The sequence below is a fragment of the Rhopalosiphum padi genome, chromosome 4 (genome assembly GCF_020882245.1).
Source record: "Rhopalosiphum padi isolate XX-2018 chromosome 4, ASM2088224v1, whole genome shotgun sequence".
Lineage (NCBI taxonomy): Eukaryota > Metazoa > Arthropoda > Insecta > Hemiptera > Aphididae > Rhopalosiphum > Rhopalosiphum padi.
Window position 1 is genome coordinate 18710709 of NC_083600.1, and position 21368 is coordinate 18732076.

The window sequence follows — 21368 nt, forward strand, 5'->3', positions numbered from 1 at the left end:
CGTGCAGTCCTTCGTTTTTATTACCTCTTCCTTTCCTTCGTCTTACGCCAACCGCCTGTACACCTTCCGTACATATTATATATAAATACGCGCCGATAACCGTTCGCTTTCAGTCTTTTTACTCGCGCACGTTGGCTTACAATATTGTCATTTTTTTTTTTTTTTATAACTGCTACCCACAAAATATCGTTATCTTTCTAAACGATACTCACACGTGATTGGTTCGCAAAAGTTCTCTACGTTAGCTATATATACTAAGTACGCAATCTACTACAATGTCATCACACACGGTAAGCTTATGATACGGTTAAAATCTATTCAGACCTCACCATAATGTATTCGCTTCTTCTAAATTATTGAATATACTATATATACATGTACGTATTATATATAATATGTAATAATACGTATTTATTTCGCTTTTTATTTCAATCGGTTTTTTACGATATATTATCATGACTTAGTTATATGCTGACTGTATTTTAATACAATAGGAGGTACATATTATCTTATAGTGTTTTAATCGCTGAATGTATGCGAAAATTGTTGATAAAACGTTGCGGTAGTTTGCTAACCACACAATAATAACAATCGCTATATTTTGTCATAAATGTGTTTATAATATTAAGCTGTACGTATAATATTCTTAACTCTAAAAGTAGTTCCGTTAATCAAATTTTGGTGTTCGTTTTAATGATCAAAACACACGTCTCACTACGAAACTCTAAGAGTTGCTATTCGTTTATTCAATATCACATTAGTATTATAATATATGCGTCTAACTTTCGACTGGCTAACGCCTAACATACACAATATTATATTATTTATATTATTATAATCATTCAAAACGTTTAAACGTTTAAACGTATAATTCGTTTTAATATTATTAAACCGTAAAAAGGATATAATTTTTTATTTAAAAATAATATTTTTTTTTTTTTAATTAGTTTTCATTAAACAAGTATAATAGCTATCAATGACTGCCTGTTATACTCGATTTTTCTTTATAAAGAAATAACAACAAACCCGCTAAAACACTACAATACCCACAACCTATCGTTCTTCCAAATATTGGCACATAAAATGTATATTCTATGTCACTATAATATAATATTAAATATATTTATAATAATTATTAAACAATTATACAAGGCTAATTATTAAACTATCCATGAGAATAGTTTAACACATCTAAAAATACGTGATTTTTGAGTTCTCATAGAAATAATGTACTTAGGTATCTTAACATAATGTATGGTTTTATCATGTAATCATGTAGGACATATTTAACAGTTTCAATAAAATTTCAATTATTCATACACATTAAAACATTTTGATCTAGAAAAATAAACAATTTCTAAATGACTAACGTTATACTATAATCACTAGTTTGTATTATAGTAGTTTTTTAAATGTTAATTTTTATTGGTAGGACTTTAAAAAAAGGTGAGAAGTAAGCGCCGCGGACCACGTTTAATACACTACCTAGCCTACATACGTATATAATGACCATCATCTCGATTTTGTAATTTTAAAAAAAAAAAAGAAACCGAGACCGTAACAAAAACATCAAATCACTAACTAATCACTGTATATGCCTTTTTAGCAGCTGCGGTCACTGGTCGTAGTAGTGGTCATCGCCACCGTTCTGCTGCAGATGACGTCGGGCAGCCCCGTGTCGGCGTACGGTTACGGAGCGACACCGGACTACTACCGTCACGGCGGCTACTACAGGCGCGCGGCCGCCGATGACGAACACGCCGACGCCCCGCCCAAATACAACTTTGCTTACGACGTGTCCGACGCGTACACGGGCGACTACAAGACGCAGACCGAAGTGAGGGACGGCGACTATGTCAAGGGACAGTACACGGTCGTCGAACCGGACGGCACCAAGCGCGTGGTGGACTATACGGCTGACGAGCAGAACGGCTTCAACGCGGTCGTGTCCAAAGAGGGCCACCCGGCCCCTTCTGTCCCGGCTCACCGACCGCAGGACGCCGGTCCGGTTTACCGACCGGTACAGGCTGTCCCAGCCGCTCCTGCTTACCGACCGGTCGCCGCTCCTGCTTACCGACCGGTCGCCGCCCCTGCTTACCGACCAGCCGCCGCTCTTGCTTACCGACCGGCCTACAAACCGGCCTACAAGCCGTCCATCACGTCCGCCGCTTACCGTCCGGCCCCGGCCGCGGTCTACCAGCACGCCGACGACGCCGACGTCGAGCCTACCACTTACCCGGCCGCACCGCTATACAAATCCGCCTACAAGCAACCGCCTTCCTATTACCCGCGCAGACCGTACTGATCGAATCATTACGATTTTAATAAATAATTTAATATTATATTATATCGATCAATAATGACTATATAATATTATATATTATTATTATGTTATGCTTATGACTGTAAATTTATTCATTATCACTATATTTAATATTATAAAAAAATGTCAATGTTGAATGTATAATATATATATAGATCGATCGTTAACATTTTTACTTGTCGATCCTTACCGCGTAGGCATGCGGAGTTCGTGACAATTATATGGGCATATTGCGATTATTATACGTAGGTGCCTACCTACATTATAATTTATTACAATAATCTGCCTGTTTTGACGTGACTGATAAATGTAAACGTAAAGGCATTCTCGTGAACGTAGCCAGCCTTGTTTTAATAAATTCGCATGACACTCTTTCCTTGGCAAAATCAAAATTACCCAAAGCGAGCAATAATAATATGTATTTCCAACTCTATTCAAATAAAAAATAAGATTTTTGACATTTTCTTTTCCGAATATGATTTACGCCATTTCCGTGTACATTCAAACCTATACTTTTGAAATTCACAAGACGCTCCTGTGCCGAGCAAAATCAAAATCACACAAGGCAAGATCGGCTAGCACCAGGTATCAACAACGATAAGTTTTGTAAAATTGTTTTTTTATGTGTATAAAAAGAACACCATTCACGTGAAAATACTAATCTAGTTTTGAATTGGTAGAACACTCCTTTCGCCTTAAAATCAAAATCACTCAAAAAAAAAACTCAAGTAAAACCCAAAAATAGGTACGTATTTCCAGCTCTATAAGAGAAAATTAAGATTTTTGATAACATTTTTTTTGCGCGAATATAATAATGATGCACACTGCACAGCTACATTCCCGTAACAAGGAGCTTTTTATTTTGAAATTTCGTACGACAATCACAATCCTTCCTCGGTAAAATGACGTAAAGTGAAAAGTACAAAGAAATGGCAAGCAACAAGTCTCCCTGGACACGGTTTAATTTCTTTCGCCAGCCTCAGTCGAGAGTCGACAGTTAAAATAAACTTTTTTCGAAATTTTTTTTTATTGCTAATAAAAACGAAACCATTTCCGTGAAAATCTAAGACTAGTTTTGAAATTTGTAAGTTGTTAACTTGTAACACTCCTTTTCTCAAAATTAAAACCCCATGGAGCAACAAATACAAAACGGAACAATACATATTTTCACCCCTATCCTAGAAATATTAATATTTTCGAAATTTTTTTGTTTTACGAATATAATGTGTGCCATCACTTCTATAATAATATTATTATGTTTTGTGCTACTGCCTACTATATGCGTTTAATATATACAAAGCACGTACAAAAATTTTATCAAATTTGGTATCTCCATCAGTAAACTTGTGTTAAATCACTTATCTGCAGTAGCTATTCCAAAGTGTACCAATATATTTTCTACGGAACGTCTTCACGGAGCATCTACAGTGAACATTCATCTCTGACATAGGACATAGTCGCCACCGTTTAGACAACGACAGTCTGCAAAAAAAGCGTATACACATTATAGTAAAGTAATATTCATACGAGTATAATGAGTATATACAGCACAAACTCATGTATAAAATATATCCATCTACATATTATACAGTTAACAGTTATAACTTATATAAGCATTAAACACGGAATAAAATATGCTTATAAAGGTATTAGTGTTATAACTTATATTTTATTCCAATTGCAGGTTATAAACTATATTAACAATTTTATTTTACTTATTTTATAACACAAATATTTACTGATGTACCTATTTATGATTGCTTATAAGATCAAATTCCCTACCGTTTAAAATTCCTAGGGACACCACTGATGATATTGACAGTTTGATTTGTTAATCTAAAAATTGGAGTTGTTATTTGTGATTGATGTTACTGGACTGCTGATAGCGATGATAACACATTAAATCGTCTAAAATACAATGTAACCATTAAAGTATTATACATCAATTAATATTAGAATAATTTATATTATATTAGAAACTTATATTATTTTTGATTTTTACCATACGTTTACGCGGCAACATAATTATTAATTAGTATAGTTAATGTGATAGTACATTATGAAATATGAATGACGGCTAGAAAAGTAGAAACATATAAGTAGGTAAACCTTAAAACTTTCATTGTATATTATTATTGTATCCACATTAAAAGTACACTAAAATCAGTAAACGGCTGTGTTTATTAGGTATATTAGTCATAGTCACGCAGTCGTGCTTTGCTACACGTTCAAGACTTTTAAAATTTCATATTACGAATTTCGTTTCCGCGCATTTTCTGCACAAAACAATATTTTAATCGATTTTTATGGAGTTTATAGACTATAATAATATAGTATTATACCATAACTGGTAATATTGGTATACACGCGCGTACCATGTACGCCGCCGCGCACTGTGAAAATAAATAATATATAGGTAGACAATATATAAAACAGTATGTGTTCAAATCTTCCGCGTATGACGTAATATTAAGATATATGTAAAATATAGTATATTTAATATAATATAGGCTTGCAATGCTGTATATCTCGGCTGATAATTTGTGTAGAGATGTACCATGTTAAAATAATATATGATAATTTATAATAATCAAGGCTTGGGACTTAAAGCATTTGCTTATTTTTATGGATTGACTTAAAATGCAGCAGTGCTATGGAAGTGTATATCATGTTACAACACGTTCAATTATGAAATTTGAAAGTGCTTTTTTTCCAGTTTTTCTACTTTTTATGGTTTTTTCAGAAATTCCATCGGAAAATCTATAAACAATAAGGCAAAATGTCTCGAAAGTGAAGTTTGATTCTTTTGTGCCTAATATAAAATTTTTTTTTATTTTTTAGTTAGAAACTTTTCCTAATAATTTTGTTATTTTTATTTTATATTAAAATTATGTAAGATATTTCTACAACGTTAACGTAATCTGAAATAATTAGTGTTATACAGTGTTGAGTGATTTCTAGATAAATCATCTAGATACAAATTAAATACCTACACCTTATCTAGATAAATTAATAAATTAGTATCTAATTGGTATCCAAGATTTAAATAAAACTATGGAAATCTATATAAATATCTAGATAAAAATTGAATATGCTATCTTCATAAATATTTATTTAGCTATAGTAATCTAATATTTATCTAGATAATATAAATATTTTTTTTGTTTTTACTCAGCACTGGTGTTACAAGTTAATAAATAATAATAATGGATCACTCCGAATACTTGTAAAGCAATTCGTGTAGAGTTGACTGTTGTAGTGTTGTCCTTGCTGCAGATAGTAGATTATGTATTATTATTATTCTTATATCATCCGTTATACACCCCGACAAACAGATCACGCGTTCCGTCGCAACGACAGCCTCCGGGCCGTACGTGCGTGCAGTATCCTCGCGGATAATCGATTTCAAGACACACGACAAGCATAATATTATTACATTATTATTATAATAGTGCAGCAGAGCAGTTATTTGCGGGTAAACACAAGGAACAAATACCTACGAGACCTGGTTCCCGTGAACTCTGAGAAGACCTGTACGCGACCATATTATGCTTAGGTATACTAGCTAGTAGCTGTGCGGTTAATGGTTATGATATAGCAGCAAAATGAATAATATAATATACAATATATAGGTACCTACCAGTAATATGTGTAGTACACCCACGAATATGTAATAACCATGATCCGTTTATTAGGTCTACTAGCTGTTTACTGCATAAATCCGACTATGTATAGTGATGTCGGTGATCGGTGCGCAGCTTGCAATATAAAAATACATGGCAAACAACCAACCAAAATTGACATTGAAAAAAAAACAAAAAAATAAAAAGTAGGCAAGTGTGTACCGCTTTGATGATGTAATTAAGGTCACTTTAATGGGTGTGTTAAATTTGAATACAATCATATATTATTGTATGTATACGAAAAACGATTCTGAACGCAATAATCTGTCAGCTTATTATAATATCACCAAGTATAAGTACACTAATATATTTTTAGTATACGTTATAGGTGTATATAATTTTTTTCCAAAAATATTGTATTTATTAGATTATTATTATTTAATTACTATTATAATATATATCTATTAAATGCTTATAAAAAAAAATATGTGATTAGATTTTTTGATATTTTTTAATTGAGAAGTTATAACAACTTATGAGGAGCTTTGTATTAAATTTCAAAGCACTTCTATAAAAAAAAACCATTTTTTTTCCACAGTCATTCTGGGTGATTCACGAACAATGCTCACCACCACTTTTTTTTTAATAATGAATTAATTTATTCTATAACCAATTCTGTAATGTTTGCATAATTGTGAAAAAATAATGGTACCTAGTCAATTTCTACAATGAGTGGTTAAAATTTATGTAATTTTATTAATATTAATTATTTCAAGTTTCTGTTGTCAATGTAACGAATATAACTAAGTAGATACAATAATTTGTAGAAAAATCAGAAAAAAAACGCTTGCCAAGTCAGAGATCGGCATATAAATTTTCTTGATTTTCAATTTTTAGAAATGTATTAATCGTATGCAATATGTATGTAGGACGTAGGTACTTATAAAGTATTTTATTTTCATTTTTATTTAGTGAGATAGATCTCTGAAACAGAAGAGTGGATTTTGTTGTTTGGGGTCTTGTTAGATTCACATTGGCTAGAAGAAGTGAAGTGAAGATTTTCAGAACTTTATATTTTATAGTTAATTTACTACAGAACTTAAAAAAAAATTAAAACACATTTATTAGGAGTTTTTTTTATGTTTTTCAGCTTTATAGCTTTGTAGTGAGTTAATGATTGAAGTTAAAGTTCTGAAAATCTTCACAGCACTTCTCCTAGCCAATGAAAATGATTTTCAAGATAGTTACTAATAAGTAATAGTAAAATGGACTAGTAGGTACTTTGGGAGGGTCATATATAAAGTAAAAATTCACAGTAATTTAAATTACTCAAATTAAAAATTATGTACTTGCCTATATCAAAAATTATAAGCAAAAAACTATTATATACTAGTAAACATTTTAATACCATTCCACCACTGGTCATAGTTAATGTTTTATCAAATGAAACGAAAATGTCAAACTAAATACTAATTATATACCTATTTTATTGATTTAATTTAACTAATACAAGTATGAATTATTAAAAATATACTTATTTGATAAAATTATATAAAATTAAAAATAATATTTTATTAAATCGTGTAACTAACAATTTTTTGAAAATTTCTAATTTACATATTAGCTGCTTGAACCTTCTGTGTATCATCATTATTTTCATCATTATTTTCGTCACTGATTTTTTGTTTATTTATCATTTCTAATAACTCTTCTGTGGCTGACTTTTCTTCCCATACAGGCTTTGATAACATCTCAGATGGAAATTGTGTAATGTTTAATGCTGGATCCTTATTTGTAAACGGACTCCAGACACCTTGAATAGAAGGGCATTCTGTATGCCACATTTTGACGTACCTCATAAGTGGTATACCAGATCGAGTGCCATATAAATTTAACCACTTGATCATTTCTTGTGCAGTAAAATTGTGACAGCTGATTACTTCACGTTCACCATTCAAATATTCGGCGACAAATGAAGGGGACTTGTGACGACGAGGCTTCAAGTACACTGCTGTACCTGGGTGGTCTTGTGCAAAACTTATTAGATCTGTTTCAATGAAATCACGAATTCCGCGACTAGATCCACTGCTTTTACAAAATCTTAATGTGACTCTTTTCAATTGACATATATAACGTCCAATACCATTTTGAAGCGGAACTCTGGGAAATCCTCTTGGTGTAAAACGACTGCTCGACATAGTTTAACGATGATTATTCCAAAGATTTATTATTAACTGTTAATTTAAAAACTATAGACATTAAGATTGGAATTTGAACAATTCATTGAGAAATGAGAATATCGAGTATTGCTGAAGACTAAAACTCGTGGGCTTATCTTTTATATTTGCGAGATAGATAATAATGATAATATAGTTATTCTGTGATAATATCATGAACCATGGACTAAGAAGATAAGGTCCGCTTGCTGAGGCAGATTTAGTTCAATTGTTACTCACGAGCGCTACAGGTTAAACTTAATTGAGGTTATGATTTTATGAACTTTATATTTTATACTCGTTTTGGCAAAATTCCGCCAAAACCTAAAATCAATCATTGAATTTTAAATATTTAAATCTTCAAAGAATTTATGTCAAACAATATTTGTTTATTTGATTGTGATAATAATAAAAAACTACCTTATAAATTCTAAGACAGTTTCTTAAACTGTAATAATTTTAATAAAATTATTAATATTATAAATGTATTGATGATGTTCAGTATCAGACATCAGTGCATCTAGTTCATGCATGGAATCATAATAATTAGGGCTCGGATTTTAAAGGAAATGCTTCTTTTTATATATTTAAGATAGAAATCTAATTATTATACATAAATTCGTTTCACATCAATCTGTTTCCAAATAAACAAAATTTATTTTGACTTTTTTTGCTTTTTTCAGTTATTCTAACTGGAATTTTTATATGTCTGTTTACTGTTATGCTATAAAAATAAACATTAATACTATACTGTGTGGCGAAAACATCCTTTCAGATAATAGAGTCAGTTTCACTTCTGAAAATCTTGCCAAATACATGGTATTAATTTTTTTTTTAATTTAAATTAATTTTTCAATTTTTTTTTATTCAGTTTTATAAATTATAACTAATTCATGTTAATTTTTAGTCATGCTTTTTTTTGCTTTTTTAAAGAATAAATATGCTTCATTTTTGCTTTTTTAAAATAATTTTGTGCTTTTTTTGTTATTTATTATGCTTTAAAATCCGAGTCCTAATAATGTTATATGAAACCTATGATATGTATTATGTATAAATATAAATCAAATGATTTATATTACACATATTGTACAGAGTTTCAACACGTTTTTATAAATTAATAACACAAGCATGTTGAGGTCAGGACGAAGAACGTGAACTAGACGTGATTTACCAGAGCTAGAGCAGCGCATTCATGCTAGCCTATACCAGAAACTTATCATTTGGACATTTTTTCTAATTAATAATTTTTTATTTCACCACTACTTCAAAACACTATTCAACAGTCACTGATTTGGTACAGTCAGTAATGAAATTTAAAATTTTTTCAAGCAAAATTCCTTAATCTTAATTTTTTTGTTTAATTAAATTCTTGAAAATATTTTTGAATTTATTTTTGAAAATAATTCAACTTCACGTAGTTTACAGAGGCAATTCATCATGGTTGAAGAAGACAACTTCTGAACATCTACTTCAACGACTCAGTAGCGAGAAATTTACGGCACAACAAATCAACAGCAACATTAGAATGGAAACAAGAAGCAATAAACAATCAAACATCATAGTGTAATTTATAAGTATTTGGCTCACTATAATGACTATACTAATTGAAAGAAATGGTTGTTAACAAATTAATTATGCAAAATTGTCCAATTTTTCTACCATGGGGGTGGATATTTACAAATGCTTGAGAAAGTAGGGCAATATAATTTTAAATGTTATGTTATAAAAATTGTTGAGACAATTAATTAAACTAAAAAAATACATAAATATTTATGAATATTAAATACTACAATGTGTTTAAATGTTTAAAAATTAATTATAGACAAAGTGTTGACTAAATTACAATTGTGAGCATTTTCAAATATTTATATTTTTCATACGCGTAACTCACTTAAAAATTAAAATTTTGTAAAAACCCACTGAGAGAACACAGATAATGTTCTTACCTAAAAGTTTAAAAATAGGTAAATTCACAACAACTGTTTCTGGTATTCCAAACATGGTTCAATAGATTAAAAAAAAAGACTACCAAATCTTCAACTAATCGTGGTCGGTCATCTAGATTATATTTTTTTCAAAGGCGCAAATTAGTGGAACAGGGGAGGCAATAGTCCCTCCTTAATTTGGTAGGTAGGTAGGTAGGTAATTGATCGATTAAATTATCAAACATCAATTCACTTATGTTACAGTTTACTGTATTAAGTAGGTATGATATAGTGACTAGCATTTTTGTACTAGCATCAGACTTAATAAAAGTTAAACTTACATTAACCCTTCAAGGATCTTACAAGTAAACAATTTACTATAGATAATGTGTATTGGCACATGAGCAAAACCAAGTTTTAATTGTATTCTTTAATTCAATTAGAATAAAATCATATAAAAATATGTAATTTGATTTATAATTTAAAATCATACCTTTTCTCTATAAGCACTAGTTTCAGTAGTATTGATTCTTTAAGAAGTTATCAGTGCATTATTTTGTTTCATCTCTTTCTGACCTAGATCAATGAAGCAAGTTCTAAACAATTTAAAATTATAATTTTATCTACTTGTAACTCACATTAAAATTAGTATATACCTATGTATGGCTATGAGGTGTCATAGTAAATATTCTTAACGTCAAGTTGTATAATCACTCATTTTTTTTTTTTATCATTCACTCTATATTAAAGCTAATAACAGAAGTTTGTTTTAAAATGTACAACATTGTGTAAGTACTAAGTGACTCCTCTTATTAACCTCTTAAACGTTATAACTAGAAGTCATTAGTATCTTCTATAAAAGAATTATGAACATTAAACACGGTATAATGTTACAGTGGATTTTATGTGATACAACATAATGCAGTAATAAAACCAAAATTTTTGTTGTTTTGAATGTTGCAAAAACACACATAAATTGTATATTTTTAAAATAAAAAATTATCAAATAGATTATTTACTTAAATAACTAAGTTAAAATATGCAGTTGATGATATAATTAACTAGTTAAAAAATAACATCAAATGGTATTAAAACATACTTAATTACAACACTTTTGCCACTCCTAATAATATATTTTGTTGTATTATAGTACGGGTAAGTACAAAGAATATAAATTAAATAACAACGTTAATTGTTCCAAATTTATCTATTAATTGTAAAAAATAAATTGAAAACAGTTGGATAAATATAAAACTTATACTCTAATAATATAATTACTCAACAGCTACAAGTTAACAAAACTTGTTAAGGAACAGTTAAAAGACATTAAATTACCTATTCTAAGCTACTAACAAAAAGGTACTTACTAAATTTAATTTTTAACTAGTAAGATAATATAAAAAAGATTTATTATAACTACTTCTTCATGCGCTCTGTTCCCAAGTAAGGTTTTAATACATCTTCAATATCCAAGGTGTGTATTTGCATACCTTCTCGAAGGCACTTTTGATACTCATCAAATTTTTTGGCACACCTTTTGTCATCATAATCGCCTTTCATATAACATTCAGTGAACCAAGAACTGAAACATTTTTGATATTCATCTTTTATCTTGTTACAAGGTAAATGAAAGCTATCCATTTTGATTTATGCTAAACGCTATCAATTTTTATTTTAATATAATTTGATTTCCAATTTAAACATAATAAAATAACATACATAATAAAACTTAAACCAGGTTGGTAAGAAGTAATTATTATAATACGCCGTTTAAAGACTGTTCGAGATATTATGTAAAATAAATTATTAAGTTAATAACTTATATAATAAGAATAAGTATAATTAATAATTATTATAATATTATTATAGATTCCGATATTGTTTCTAATGTTTCTATTATCTTCGTGTAGGTACAGATTAGTGTTATCCGATGTCTGACAGTACGACCACATAATAGATTACGAGTTCGAATAATGATTAATGATAATTATAATATAGTCTTTACAGTTTACTAGTTAGGTCTTTACTCTTTACTCTTTGGGACATTAGCACTTGACAAAAAACAGAACACCTAGTGAATAGTGATTGGCAATAATTGTATACTGTACAGAAAACATAGTTTAAATCATGATAGTAATATAATTGTTCTGAAAACAATATAGTCTAGAAGTCTACCGCTGAAGTGCTGAACATATACAGAGTAGACAGACTAAAATAGTAATAACAGACTGTGTAGTAGTGTGTTTAATTACAAACACTAAACGAAATAACTAATAATAATCACACACAGTACCACAAAATGGGAAATATACGAAATATATTTGAATTTCATTTAATACATACTTTCATTGATTTGTAGTACCTATCTATTCATTATAATATGGAATAGAAACCACTGATACCTTTACTAACATTACTTAGCTTAAAAAAATCCTGATACCTATGAAATATGGGCTTAATAATATAATACCGATATATTAATATTAATTACCTTTTTTTAAATACTTTCAAACATTGTATTGACATTAATTATTATTATTTATGTAAATTTGGATGAATATTGAACAAAATACTTAATATTTTGTTACATTCTAAGGTCAATTTTGTGACAAATAATATTAATAGGTAGGTATTTCATTATTATAACTATACAGTGGGATTTATTATTAGTTAGTTTAACGAGTCAAAAATTTATAAAAATAAATTAAAATAAAGTCTAGGTTTATTATAATATTTACCTACTAAAGTAGTGCAAAAATAAATATTTGCATATATCCATATTAAGCTGTTAATTGGTTTGGTCTAATTAGTAATTACCATAATCTATAGTTCTTGTGAGTAGTTTGAATGGTTTGATATGGTATTGCACTATTGCAAGAATCCAAAGTAAGTTGTGAATAATACCTACAATTTTAATAATTAATTTTTGTTTAGCCAAAAAATTTAAATTATAATTCTAGGTGAGTTGGTCACAAATAATGGAGGGTGATAGATTAATTAATAAGTTATAAAAATAATCATAAATAAATCTAGGAATAATAATAAACTTAAGTAGGTAAATGGGTGATAAAATTCACCACGTTCTAACAATTCTTAAAGTATGAGTATCTGAAAATTAATCTTTTAAATTTAGAAATTAATATCATTATGTTTTTCTAAAATAAAAAAATCAATTGCCCGGCTACATTTAAACAACTTTAAGGATCAAGTCCAGATCTATCAGATCCAAAAAAACATGATGAAAATGAATTTGTAGTATTTGTACTATCAGTCCATACTCTATACTTCATACCGCAGGGATACAGTCCGATCAGCTGGTTGAGTGTCGCTTCTATATTGTTCTGTGGTACTATGGAACTGAATATTGGTATTACATACTAGGTACTTGAATTTTATTATAAGAAATTGACGTTTCAAAAGTGTTTTTAAATTTGTATCTGAATTCAAGTAATGTAAACTATTATATAATATTATTTTTATATACTTAGTTTACCAAATTAAAACCAATTTGTTCAATAAGTTAATTACCTATATGCTTAATGTATTCTTATTTTTTACCAATATTATTATAATTAAATGTTTCTGAAAAATAAATTATTTTGAGTTATTTCTTACAAAAAATTGTATATAAAAGTAAGTGGTACCTACCTAAATATTTTATTTCAAGACAAATTTTTTTAACTAACTACTTTTGACTTAATGTAAATTTTAATTATTTTATTTATTTTCTTTCTTTTATTTCGATGTTTTTATAAACCAGCTTTATAAGCTTCCACACTTTGACCTCATAAATTGAATATTTTTTAAGTACTATCAGTGAATTGGTTGGTAGATACGTGCATTTATAAAAAAATTAAATTTTTAATTATTATAAAAAGATTATTTATTTGATTTTAATTTCAATCATTGGACAATCTTACTAATCTAATTGACATAAGTCACCAAGGCCATGATATTCTTAGTTTATTTAAATTTAATTTTTGCGCCAAATGTTAGGACCGATGATAAGGTTGGGTAAGTCAACTCTGTTTTCTGTGGTCAATGCGGTATATATACGGTTGTAAATAAGACCATGGTTAATAATGCTATACACAATGAACTATATTATCATGGAATAATATAAATAATAAGACTATCGAATTTCGTGGTTATCGATTTTTGAATGAAAAAATAATCACATATTTTTTCTTCTCCATGACGAAATAATATTATTTTGTATCGTGGTTTTTCGGACGAATCGTCTTTCGAATGAAAAACACATAACATAACCTAAAAGTAATTTACCTCTGTTCGGTTCTTTTACTTTCACGTACTCGTTTTTTGAAGTGTGGTGTGTCTTAGGACTTTTTTTTTAAGTCGTAACTTTAAGTAAGTACATCTTTTTCATATTATTTTGATGTAATGAACACTGTTATTATCTTAAAGGGTTGAATCATTTTCGTGTTTATTTGCATTTCGACATTGACGATTTCTCAGAGTTCGTATCTAAATTCCGACCATAATGAGACATTCGCATTTCGTCTTGGATCTTCTATTCTTTCTCTTTCGATTGATCGTTTGCTAACAGAACGTTATCGTACCGTTGAACTTTTGGTTCGTAAATCGAATGTCTGGATATTGGGATTGGCTTGACCAGGTCGACAAAGCTGCTATGTGAATGGCATTAAAGATTGTATGTATGGTATGCTTCTTGATTTCATCGCGATTGATTATTACAATTTCCAATGCGCTCAAGTTGGCTGAAACGTTCAGCGATCAATCATGACAAATGGAATGTGTTTCACAATTGAAACGTCTCAGAATATACCTATCTGATATGTGTTTAATTTACTCTTCATGATCATTCAATTTAATTTTTATTATTCTTGTTTGGAATTCTTGATTCATCATAATTATCAATGAACAAGGTGCTCTGAAGACATGAACTGTCCTTCATTGAATGTTAAATTTAAGGTTTGGTCTAAGGATTCTTTTAAGTACTGTGTCAAATAGATAATGTGGTAAAATGCTTATTTTTTTTAGTTGAGTAATTGATCTTAATTATATAAATTATTTCTTCAGGTATTGAAATGTTTTTCTTTATTGAATTGTTTAGGTTTCTCTACATATTTTTTTCTGTTTCAGATAATAATCAAATATGACCAACTCCAAAGGTTATAGGCATGGTACTAGGGATTTATTCTCCAGAAGATTCCGTAGACATGGAGTCATTCCTCTGTCAACGTACATGAAAGTGTATAAAGTTGGCGATCGAGTTGATATTAAGGTAAATAAATTATTTAATTATATTAAGTATTTATAATTGTTAAAATCAATATATTATATTATATTTTAATGAAACCATTACTTCTTAGGGAAATGGAGCTGTTCAAAAGGGTATGCCTTACAAAGTCTATCACGGTAAAACTGGACGAGTATTCAATGTATCTAAACACGCTCTTGGAGTAATTGTCAATAAAAGAGTCCGCAACCGTATTATTGCAAAAAGGTAAATTAGTTTTTTTTTAAATATAGGTATATTAAATTTTATTTGTTTATTGTTGACTAAATGTATACTTCAATATATGTGGTTACAATGAATACCTGTTACTACCTACATATCTATTTTGTATAATCTGTAGATAGATAAACCAAATAAATAAGTCAGTAGTTCCCAAACTGTGCTCCATGCAGCCTTTGATTCTTTGGGCTCTGTTCGTATACCACAATAAATTTACACAGACAGATAAAAATTAATAATAAATATTACTTGGGGGCTCTGCGAGAAACTTTTATTTAAAAAAAGGCTCTGAGTCTAAGAAACTTCTGGAACTGCTGGCTGATCTAAGTAATAGAAAAACATGAAGAATGCTGAACAAATTATGATGATATTATACCGCCCCAGTCTGAAACTCATGTTGAAGGTTTGATCTGAATGTTTGTAATTTTAAGTTTTTATTTCTCTAAATAAAATAAAGCTAATAGATTATTAATATATACATTTTATATGATGACATTATACCGCCCCAGACTGAATCTTATGTTGAAGGTTTGATCTGAATGAATTTATACATTTTTTTTCTCTAAATTATATTTTTAGTAATATTATAATGGATCTGTTAAATAAAATAAAGCTTATAGATTATTAATATACACATTTTATATGATGACATTATACCGCCCCAGACTGAATGTTATGTTGAAGGTTTGATCTGAATGAAATTATACATTTTTTTTCTCTAAATTATATTTTTAGTAATATTATAATGGATCTGTTAAATAAAATAAAGCTTATAGATTATTAATATACACATTTTATATGATGACATTATACCGCCCCAGACTGAATCTTATGTTGAAGGTTTGATCTGAATGAAATTATACATTTTTTTTCTCTAAATTATATTTTTAGTAATATTATAATGGATCTGTTAAATAAAATAAAGCTTATAGATTATTAATTGTACATTTTATATGATGACATTATACCGCCCCAGACTGAATGTTATGTTGAAGGTTTGATCTGAATGAAATTTTACATTTTTTTTCTCTAAATTATATTTTTAGTAATATTATAATGGATCTGTTAAATAAAATAAAGCTTATAGATTATTAATATACACATTTTATATGATGACATTATACCGCCCCAGACTGAATCTTATGTTGAAGGTTTGATCTGAATGAAATTATACATTTTTTTTCTCTAAATTATATTTTTAGTAATATTATAATGGATCTGTTAAATAAAATAAAGCTTATAGATTATTAATTGTACATTTTATATGATGACATTATACCGCCCCAGACTGAATGTTATGTTGAAGGTTTGATCTGAATGAAATTTTACATTTTTTTTCTCTAAATTATATTTTTAGTAATATTATAATGGATCTGTTAAATAAAATAAAGCTTATAGATTATTAATATACACATTTTATATGATGACATTATACCGCCCCAGACTGAATCTTATGTTGAAGGTTTGATCTGAATGAAATTATACATTTTTTTTCTCTAAATTATATTTTTAGTAATATTATAATGGATCTGTTAAATAAAATAAAGCTTATAGATTATTTATATACACATTTTATATGATGACATTATACCGCCCCAGACTGAATCTTATGTTGAAGGTTTAATCTGAGTAATTATACGATTTAAGATATTTTTTTAGAAATTTTATATAATCTTTATTGATAAATTTATCTAAGCCACAGACATAAACATTTTATGATGATTTTATACCGCCCCAGACTGAAACTCATGTTGAAGGTTTGATCTGAATGTGTGTAATTTTAAGTTTTTTTTCTCTAAATTATATTTAATAATATTGTTTTGCATCTGTTGATAAAAATAAATCTTAAAGGTTATTAATTTACATATTTTATATGATAACATTATACCGCCCCAGACAGAATCTTGTGTTGAAGGTTTGATCTGAGTATTTATTAAATTCAGTGTTTTCTTTTATTAGCAATTTTTAATAATCTCTTTTTTGAGATAAAATCTCTGATTTTAAGAAACATGTAACATTCTGAACACTTTATGATGACATTATACCGCCCCAGTCTGAAACTCATGTTGAAGGTTTGATCTGAATGTTCGTTGTTATATGTTTTCCTATTAATTTAAAATATTACCTGAATAATAGTTATTATATTGTTAATGATTTATAATATTAAAATATAATTAATGAAGCTTAAGTAAATCTAACTAATATAATTTAGAGAAAATCTCACACATATGTTTTGTCTCCATTTTATAGTTCTGCAAAAGAAAATTTATTTTCAGTAGTATTCATTATATAGCTTTGATAGTTTTGGTACTACAATTAATTTATTTGTTATTAAACTTAGAGGTAATGGCATTTTATGATTTGTGGGAATTTTTTTTTAATGTAATTTTTGTACGAGTGACCATTTAAAAATAAATAATTTTATTTAAATAGAAACCTTAAGTTTTCCATACATAATAATTTATTATGCTCTTGTAAGAAAATACATCTAGTTACATATCATAATTATTACATGATGACATTATACCGCCCCAGACTGAATATCATGTTGAAGGTTTAATCTGAATAATAATTAATATTGAACCATTAATTTTTTTATGTTAATTATATTTTAAATTGTATTATGTTCTATATACACTATTAGGTAAATTTGTATGTAGTTCTAGATTTCACAATAGATTAACATATTATAATAATAAGTAGTAATAAGTATTATTAAGTTGTTAAATAATCATTGTAAATAAGTACTAGGGATTATACATATTTAAGTATTATAGTTAAAAAATATAAATCTTCTTTTTATATTATTCAAATATATTCAGGTATACTAATATTAGGTACATGGATAAAATCTACATTAAACATTATCCATAATATTAAATTATGTAATAAAATGTTATTAATTTTAAAATAACAGTTATATTACTTAACAAATTATGATGACATTATACCGCCCCAGACTGAATGTCATGTTGAAGGTTTAATCTGAGTATTTGTCAACTTGAGATATTGTAAATTGCAATAATTGTTCATCAAATATTAAAATATAAATTGTAATTTAATGCATTATATGATGATTTTATACCGCCCCAGACTGAAAGTCATGTTGAAGGTTTGATCTGAGCAATAATACAATTTAAATTTTATTTTACCCTTAATTAAATGTTATATTCAAAGTTAAATGTGGTCTGTGGAGTACCTTTAATGTATTCATTGCTATGATTATTTACCACCCCAGACTGAGTGTAATGATGTTGGTTAATCTGTACATATTTGTATGTTTAACTTTTTACCAACAATTAATAAATTAAAAATTCCTAATATATTTTTTAATGATTGCAAAATAAATTATTCTACCATATGTGTAGTGCTATTTTGAAGAAAATACATTTTATTATAATGTCTTTAATTTTTTGACAAACCCTGAAGTTTTTAAAAATGTTTGCATGGAGAGTATTGACAATTCTTATTTCACTTTCAAAGAATTAATTAAAAAAAAAAAATTGGATTACCTAATATTTATCCAATTCAATAAGAGATATACACATATGAAAACATTTCTTGTAATGTACACTATAGTTTTGTTGGTAAATACCTATAAATAGATACTATTATAGACAATGGGTCTAGTCAATACATGTTTGTGTTGTTGATATATATTTTTTTCTGTACTTGAAATAAACATATTATATTAAAAATTAATTATTTTATAACATATTTAAAATTTAATTGTTTAGAATTAACATTCGTATTGAACATGTCAACCCATCAAAATGCCGAGATGATTTCTTGAAGCGCGTCAAAGAAAACGAAGATAAAGTTGCTGACGCTAAAAAGAAGGGAATCAGAGTGTGCCTTAAACGCAAAGTAAGATTAATAATTCATTTTTCAGTAAATACATTAGATTCATTATAGCCTATAGGTATTGTTTTTATTGTTAAAAAAAAATTGTTAATTTTTGAATCTATTAATGAAGCTGTAAATAGTATTACTTCCTATGTTTATATTTTTTATCATTGTGCCGTGTATGTACTCTAATAGATTTTATAAATTGAACATTGTTCTATGATTATGATTTTAAAAAATACTACATTTTCATAAAAATGTTATGATTTTTAGCTTAATGACATTTTATAGAATTCTAAAGTTGCTTCAATGTTCTTGAATGTTTGTATAATTTAATTTTAAATTAAAAAGAATTTGAAAGACATGAAAAAATGTACATTTGAACATTTTTATGTGTATACTTATTTACAGAAATATTTATGAAAGCCAAAAATAATAAAAATTTACTAATAGTGGGTAAACAATAAAGATAATATTATCTAATATTTTAGAAAAAACTAGTACGTAATTACTAAAAATATATATATATATAAATAATTATCCTTTTTTTGTCCACCATAATTATTTATACAAATTATCACAAAGTTATAAGTATACCATTTAAATTTTAGTATATAAACTAACATTTGATTAAATATTGTTTATCATTTATTTAATTTGTTCAATTTGTTTTCAGCCTCAAGGACCCCGACCAGGTCACATAGTAAGAGGAACGGATCCAATCAGTTTAGCTCCTCTACCTTATGAATTTATTGCTTAATTGCTGTTTTAAATATAAATGTCGATTTAAACACATTTTATCGTTTATTTTTTTCAATTATTAAATTCTTGTTTGACACTTCCTATTAATTATGTTTCGTTAGTCCGTATAAACCTCTCCTCTCCTGAAACTATCTGAAAGGATTCTGGCATTGAAAAGTATCAGTAAGCCGCCTCGGTTGTCGGTTCCATTCAACTTTTATCCCTGTAGTTAAATCCTTTCCCAGTTTTCCTACAAACTGAGATTTCCCTCGTTATATCGTGTAAAATAGTGGAGATCTGTGTACATGGAAAACGATGCGCTATTATGCAAGTTCTTTACAAACACCGCAATGCAAACGTGTCTAAAGTTTCGCAACATTTTTTGTTTTTTATATATACTGTTTGCTGGTAAAATTTATTTAGAATTTTACTCATTTTAATCATCTCGTGTGATTATTTTTATGCATACACGAATCTCGTACATTACATATAATGTACTTTCGTTTTTGTGCGGACGCAATTTAACTATTCCGTTTAAAAGACTATCTATTTTGTACGTTGTAGCGTTAACGTTTAATTCGTCAATGATTAGGCTATGAAAGATATTATTAGACGTGTAATTGTTCGGTTTAAGTTATTCGTCATAAAAATTGGTTAAGTTTTTTTTTATCAAGGAACAAAATTTGACCAACGACATCGTGCAACCCACGGTTGGTATTAGATTAAACCTGTGTACGTAATCATATATAAGTATAAATACCTATTTAAAGTATATAAAACAAATAGTGTCTGGATATTTGTTGTAAACGATGATTGATGATAAAAGATCTATAGACAAAGCATGCATACACTTAAGATTCCAAAACCGTGGTCAGAAACTTGAATACCTAGCTCAATGTTTCATATTTATTTATTGGCATAAGAGAACGTTATTTAATATAATACATTCATTTAGTTTTAAAATAACTAAGCAAAATGATCTTAAATCTAAGTATTTTATTCCTCTGTTTCCGTTAATCAAAATTAGGTGATAAACACGTATATTCAATGTATACATCTATTGATCTATTTAACTATTTTAATTTTATAGGACTGTTAGTTTTTTTTCCTTTTATTAGTCCTGAGATGTTAAGTTTACACAAAATTCAGTTTGTTGGTTTTTACCTACCTAACATAATTGCTCGTGTTAATATT

The 21368-nt window shown here is 28.0% G+C and overlaps 4 protein-coding genes and 2 non-coding genes across 7 annotated transcripts; 4 read left to right on the plus strand and 2 right to left on the minus strand.

The window, feature by feature from the left end:
• Positions 1-100: 100 nt before the first annotated feature.
• Positions 101-2490, plus strand: LOC132930722 (cuticle protein 7-like). 2 transcript variants are annotated; one of them, XM_060996747.1, is made up of 2 exons: positions 101-290; positions 1607-2490. In XM_060996747.1, the coding sequence occupies exons 1-2, from the start codon at positions 276-278 to the stop codon at positions 2303-2305; spliced, it is 714 nt and encodes a 237-aa protein (XP_060852730.1). In that variant the 5' UTR covers positions 101-275; the 3' UTR covers positions 2306-2490. The 2 variants fall into 2 exon arrangements, with proteins under 2 accessions (XP_060852730.1, XP_060852731.1); XM_060996748.1 differs by having other exon boundaries at positions 1610-2490.
• A 4923-nt stretch (positions 2491-7413) lies between these two features.
• Positions 7414-8293, minus strand: LOC132930230 (large ribosomal subunit protein mL43). The gene has a single exon (XM_060995978.1). It carries the CDS (start codon positions 8142-8144, stop codon positions 7560-7562), a length of 585 nt encoding a protein of 194 aa, XP_060851961.1. The 5' UTR covers positions 8145-8293; the 3' UTR covers positions 7414-7559.
• A 2982-nt stretch (positions 8294-11275) lies between these two features.
• On the minus strand, positions 11276-12186 carry LOC132930231 (uncharacterized). The gene has a single exon (XM_060995979.1). It carries the CDS (start codon positions 11726-11728, stop codon positions 11504-11506), a length of 225 nt encoding a protein of 74 aa, XP_060851962.1. The 5' UTR covers positions 11729-12186; the 3' UTR covers positions 11276-11503.
• Positions 12187-14298: 2112 nt separating this feature from the next.
• LOC132930224 (large ribosomal subunit protein eL21) lies at positions 14299-20228 on the plus strand. The gene is made up of 5 exons (XM_060995969.1): positions 14299-14455; positions 15212-15353; positions 15442-15575; positions 19325-19454; positions 20110-20228. The coding sequence occupies exons 2-5, from the start codon at positions 15225-15227 to the stop codon at positions 20191-20193; spliced, it is 477 nt and encodes a 158-aa protein (XP_060851952.1). The 5' UTR covers positions 14299-14455; positions 15212-15224; the 3' UTR covers positions 20194-20228.
• Positions 17157-17222, plus strand: LOC132931100 (small nucleolar RNA SNORD31). The gene has a single exon (XR_009662345.1). It is a non-coding gene; the product is annotated as a small nucleolar RNA SNORD31 (small nucleolar RNA).
• LOC132931101 (small nucleolar RNA SNORD31) lies at positions 18652-18716 on the plus strand. The gene has a single exon (XR_009662346.1). It is a non-coding gene; the product is annotated as a small nucleolar RNA SNORD31 (small nucleolar RNA).
• Positions 20229-21368: the final 1140 nt, after the last annotated feature.